The sequence below is a fragment of the Barbus barbus genome, assembly GCF_936440315.1.
Source record: "Barbus barbus genome assembly, chromosome: 16".
NCBI classification, from domain to species: Eukaryota; Metazoa; Chordata; class Actinopteri; order Cypriniformes; family Cyprinidae; genus Barbus; species Barbus barbus.
The window spans coordinates 18,989,633-18,995,629 of NC_136744.1; the positions used below are offsets into that span (position 1 = coordinate 18,989,633).

The 5,997-nt window shown below is 35.4% G+C and overlaps 1 protein-coding gene across 1 annotated transcript; it reads left to right on the forward strand.

Annotated features, from left to right (window-relative positions):
• Positions 1-279: 279 nt before the first annotated feature.
• Positions 280-5,154, forward strand: LOC306882114 (dnaJ homolog subfamily B member 12-like). The gene is made up of 9 exons (XM_079436594.1): positions 280-459; positions 881-1,052; positions 1,183-1,328; positions 1,432-1,608; positions 1,722-1,801; positions 3,097-3,206; positions 3,496-3,668; positions 3,813-3,947; positions 4,241-5,154. The coding sequence occupies exons 1-8, from the start codon at positions 327-329 to the stop codon at positions 3,935-3,937; spliced, it is 1,116 nt and encodes a 371-aa protein (XP_079292720.1). The 5' UTR covers positions 280-326; the 3' UTR covers positions 3,938-3,947; positions 4,241-5,154.
• Positions 5,155-5,997: the final 843 nt, after the last annotated feature.

The window sequence follows — 5,997 nt, forward strand, 5'->3', positions numbered from 1 at the left end:
ATACATGCCTCACTTTCCAAACTCTTACAGTTCAACCAAAATAAATAAATAAAAATACGTCCATATCATAAAAGAATATTGCCCAACAATTTTTCATTTATAACTCTAGAAACCTCCCACCATAACTAAAAAATATGAGGTGCAGTTTCTCAATGTAATGAACAAAACGAACAATTTACATCCATAGCTACCAAAGACGAGGGACTTTGATGGCTTCAAAGTGGAAGTTCTATCCATTAGTGAAAAACTCTTGACGTTGTTGTAAACGTCATCAGACTGCGTCTGGGGCGTCAGGAAAGAGATCAGTCATCAGTTCCGCCGTCGCAATGGAATCAAACAAGGACGAAGCGGAGCGCTGCATCGAAATAGCGATCGCAGCGCTGCGGGATAGTGAGCCCGACAAAGCCAGACGGTTCCTCGAGAAGGCGCAGAGACTGTTTCCCACCGACAACGCGAGATGTGCGTGTAATGTAAATAAATGTATAGCGGAGATCGTAAGAGGTCTGTTAAAAGGCCACCGGAAAACCCGAAGTCTGTAGTTAGACGGTAATTAAGGCCTTGGGATCTCGATCTTTATTATGACTGTGAAATAACACTATTTTCTACTTTTATTTGATTTAGCTGTATGTTGTCGAACCACATATTTAGTGCTCTTGGTTATATACCACTTCTATTAGATGTCAATATAGTATTTTCATATGTAGGTAATCTTACGTATTATAATCTAAATTATTTTCATTTCTAGATAGAGTGAGTTGACGGATGATAGATAGATAGGTAGGTAGATGGATTTGGTTATTGGATAGATAGATAGATAGATAGATAGATAAACAGACAGACACCAGTGCTTCTTATTTAAATTAAAGTGTTTTTGTCTCAGTTTTACTAGAAACTATTGCTGAGAATGGAGGACCTTCTACAAGTGAAGAAAACTTTAGAGAAAGTGATGGATTACGAAACAGAAGTCGCAACACTGAAGATCACTCCTCTGGACAGGGTGCCACAGAATCAGCCAAACCATACACATCAGAGCAGCTGGATGCTGTCAAAATGTCTGTTATTTGTTTCAGACTACTTGCCTAAAAGCATGGTCAATATTTCTGTTTATATGTGTGCATAATGGTTTCATCGCTTAACTGCTCTCTTCCTATTCTTCTGTGTTCTGTCATTCTCTTCATGCAGAATTAAGAGATGTAAAGACTATTATGAGATTCTTGGAGTCAGTAAAGAAGCCTCTGAGGAGGATCTGAAAAAAGCCTACCGAAAGTTAGCTCTAAAGTTTCATCCAGATAAAAACCATGCACCTGGTGCCACTGAAGCATTTAAAGGTAAAATACATGACTTTAACCTGTGTATTCAGCATTCTGCAATCAGTATGGAGAGCGTTTGCATGTGGTCTTCTCATTTGTTTTGTTTCCTGGTCTTCAACAGCTATAGGTAATGCTTATGCAGTTCTAAGTAACCCTGAAAAAAGAAGGCAGTATGATGTTTATGGTGAAGAAAAAGCCCATCCGACTCACAGGCACAGGGCCCATCACAGAAATTTCGAGGCAGATATTTCCCCTGAGGACCTTTTCAATATGTTCTTTGGAGGCGGATTTCCCACCAGTGAGTACTGTGACCTTTTTTAATGTGGTTTTAGAAACATGTCAGTGGTTGTGTTCAAATACATTCAAACCCGTGAAATGTGTCATTGTGCCATTTCTTTTTTACGTTTCTAGGTAATGTGCATGTGTACAGCAATGGCAGGATGAGGTTTGGCCATCAACAGCGACATGAACGACGAGAACAACAGAGAGAAGTGAGACCCCAAGCATCTTGCAAGATTATAAGGGTTTTTGTGCAGATTTTTTACTTGTAATGTAAGGTGAGGGAAGATGTGCATATGTAAGTGTAGCATGTACAGAATGATGATGCATCGGCTGATGTGTTATTAAGGGGAATAGAACAAAATGTCAATTATACAAGAAGCCATTCCCTTTTCACTTCAGAATATTATAACTCCACAAATCCAAGAACTTTAATATGTCCATAAGTCCCTCATTAACAATTCTACACAAGAACCTTTGATATTCAATATATTATAATGTCGTAAATCACTATTTTACAGAGACACAAAATTAGTTCAATTAACCTTAATACTCAACTGAATAAATCTTACAAATGTTGATATTCAGGTGAAATGTCAATTAAGAAGAGCTTAGCCCTTTATTAAATGTGTTATGAGATTGTGTCGCAGGGTTTCTGCAGGTCCTAAAATAGGTCTTAAAAGTGTTACTTCTCCCTTCCACAAGTTAAGGCCTAAAAGTCTTAAAATCATATAGTCATGGCATTAGGTGTTGCTTCCACTGCAAAAAAAAAAAAAAAAAGTGCATATACATTTACTTGAGATCCAAATTGAATATATGAAGTCTTATTTTCTGATAAATTGCACAATAAGTATTTAAGAGTTTATGCTTAAAACACAGATGCACACATCTGTCAATGGGGGTATGAAAACTTGTTTTCCCAGGTAAATTAAGGTCATTTTTCTAAGCCCATTGGCAGATATTTGTTGTTTTAATCATGAACGTGGTCAATTTCTAATAAAACAAAACATCTAATCTTACATTAGTTTGCTTCTCAAATAAAAGCATCTTGATTTAAACAAGACAAAATTGTGAGAAATTGTGTGTGTGTATGTATATATATATATATATATATATATATATATATATATATATAATTTTTTTTTTTGCAGTGTAATCAGAAGGTAAAGTAAAAGCTGTTTTCATATTCTTAAGCATTTTTTTTTGTACAATGAATGAAACATATTTTGTTCCATTCAATTTATTACTTAAATTTTGTTTACTTGATCTTAAAAAGGTCTTTGAAAGTCTCACATTTACTTTCATACAACCTACAGAAACCCTGTGTGTCATCTATGGTCAAGAGAACAAATAAAAATTGTTATGTGGTATGTTAAATTGCATTATTTGAGCCAGTTGGTATGTATTTAAAAGAACTATTCAGGCTGATGAAATATAACAATAGGTTGCTTTTTTCATTATGTCATGGTGTACTGTTTAATTTTAATGAAGGATTTTTATCATCCAGGGTGGCCTTGCCTTGTTTGTACAGCTGATGCCGATACTCATTCTGATCATAGTCTCAGCTCTCAGCCAGATGATGGTTTCCAGCCCTCCATACAGCCTCAGCCACAGACCGTAAGACCAATGTTGACTAAATGATCATGTGTACTTGCTATATTATTATAATACACTATTATTTAACACTGGGGTGTGTTTGATAGTCACATGAAGCACTTTCTCTATCCCATTGTGTGATTCGAGTGAGATGTCACACTAAGTTAACCATATATTGTTTGTTTTCATAACCTCAGTCTCACTGAAAAATGTTCTGAAAGCAAAAATATGTTGTATCTTGTTAAAGCATGATGGATGTCACTCAAGTGATAAATATATCAGAAGTTATCGAATATTCCTCCTGCTTTAGATCCATGGGCCACACAAACAGGCGACACACTGCCACTCTGAAGGTGCCTTACTATGTGGGCGATCACTTCTCAGAAGAATTTACGGGGATGAATCTTAAGAATGTTGAACAAAGTGTGGAGGAGGATTATATATCAAACCTGAGAAACAATTGCTGGAAGGAGAAGCAGCAAAGTATGTGACGCATATGAAGCTGCTTAATGCATGTTTATAGATGATGTATAAAGCAGTGTTTCACAGTGCCTGCCTGTCCACATAATGCAAGTGTAATTTAGCTAAATATTCTGAAAACGTAGACACTTGTGCTCTTGTTTGCAGAGGAAGGCTTGTTGTATCGGGCACGTTACTTTGGAGATACAGATTTATACCAAAGGGCACAGAAAATGGCAACACCCAGCTGCTCGAAACTTTCAGATATACAGGTTCTGTTACATGGTCATTGAGTAGCAGAATGTGAGTTTTCTTTTCTTTTCTTTTCTGAATTTTAATTATTTGTCTAGTGCAGGGGTGGCGAACTCCGGTCCTGGAGAGCCGCAGAGTTCAGCTCCAACCCTAATTAAAACTCACCTGCATGTAGCTTTCTAGTAACCCTTCAGAGCTTGATTAGTTTGTCCAGGTGTGTTTGATTAGGGTTGAAGCAAAACTCTGCAGGGCCGCGGCTCTCCAGGACCTACGTTCACCACCCCTGATCTGGTGTTTATCTGTGGACATTCTTTGACCGTGTTTATCATTTTGTTCTGTTTCAGGTGGTGTCCTGTTGAGACGTCATTTGAAGATGATAATATACAGAAATGTTCTGTTCTCTTTGCTAAAATGGGACATTGCATTGCACCAGTTCAGGAGAAACAAAGATAGCCCATCCTGGTGCCACATGGGTTCACTCTCATCTTTCCTTCAAAATCTTAGGAAAATTACAAGTCATGGAAGATCTTACCATCTGTTAAATGGTTTTATATATGGATTTAAATATGTAATGAATGAAAAAATAAAGCATTGGATGATTTGCTGGTAGAGAAGAAAGTACACAGCTGTTAAATGGTAACAAATGCTGCTAGCTTACTGCTTCTCTTTTTTTATTTAGACCTTTTCTTCTCAAAGCATTTTTTCAATACCCATATTTGGGTTTTCTGAGCCAATTCTGAAATTTATAGTAGTGTTTTAGCATTTATCTGACCACAGGAAGTTAAATGATTACACCTGTGTCATTCAGCATTTAATGAATTGTTGACTGTGGTTTTGCCTGTTGGATTTTTAAAAAGAATGTTTGAGATTTATGCAAATGGAAAATGAATATTTGTATTTATTAAATGGTATCATACTATTTTCTTCCATTTTAATTTATTTTTAGAACCTTAGAGGCAGTCATTTTAACAGTGTTTTGCAAAGTGTAGATTAAGGGTTCTAAAGCATAATCAAGTGCCTTGCCAGATCCAGTCTTACTGTATACTGTAAGTCTCTGCATTATGTAATATACTGTAGGAAGGAAAACATCAATGCTTGACATTAGTGCTTAGACCGATTAGCCACTAAAATGTTCATGGAGATTTTTTTTCTTCCATATTTCTTTCATTTCAGTGCAACATTTTATGATTTTTGTGTGTATGTAATGTAACATAGTTACCAAAAAATAAATAAATAAGAATACATTTTCTTTTTAACAAATTTAGAGTTGAAACATAATTATGCCTAATTTCACATTCCAAGTCTTTTTTTTTTCTTTCTTTTTTTTTAAAGGTGAGTTTTGTAGCATATACAGACTTTTTAAATGTTCTGAAATATTTGCAACTGTGTCAAAAAGGCTATCCATCTGAAAGTAAAATGTTCATTTTGTAGCCTCTATTGACTTGCATCTAAATCAAAGAATATTTGTAATTAACCAAAATTAACAAAAGGTATTTAAATAATCAAAATGTATTTAAATAATCTTTAATAACTGGTTGATACATTCAGTAAAGAATAATATTTTTGCCCTTTGGTCTTTTTGGGTATGAAACTACAATAAATGTAATCATGATGCTTTTACAACTGATTTATAAGGTAAGCACAATGATATTTAAATACATTATTCAGCAAATAATTATTTTAGTTTTCTCTTTAACGCGGTTTGAATTGAGAAAATTGCAACTTGAAAAATATTTAGTCAAGTCTTGACATATACTAGGCTACTGTGTAAGATTTGGGATCAGTAATTTTAAAAAAAAGTCTCACTGCATATATTTGATTAAATACATAGTAAAGTCTCGAGTCTCGCATCCTTCTGGCGGAGCGCAATGCTAGTCGACTAAACGATTCATGATTTATTATTTTAATTCGTTTTTTATTAATATTATTGAATGGCGAATTCGGAAATAATCACTTTAGTACATTCAGCAGGCAACAAAAACAACAACAACACAAATATGTAGGGCAGCGGGCCAAATTGGCTGCCAGGCCACCGGGAATTCTCCCGGTGCTCCCGATGGACAGGTAGTACAGATTGGAATTTGCAGTCAACAGTCGGTGT

Bases quoted from the DNA above. Each gene is read 5' to 3' on its own strand.
- LOC306882114 (XM_079436594.1), top strand. From the start codon at position 327: ATGGAATCAAACAAGGACGAAGCGGAGCGCTGCATCGAAATAGCGATC. The intron at 460-880 runs GTGCGTGTAATG...TTTTTGTCTCAG, and splicing joins TCCCACCGACAACGCGAGAT to TTTTACTAGAAACTATTGCT. The intron at 3,669-3,812 runs GTATGTGACGCA...TCTTGTTTGCAG, and splicing joins CTGGAAGGAGAAGCAGCAAA to AGGAAGGCTTGTTGTATCGG.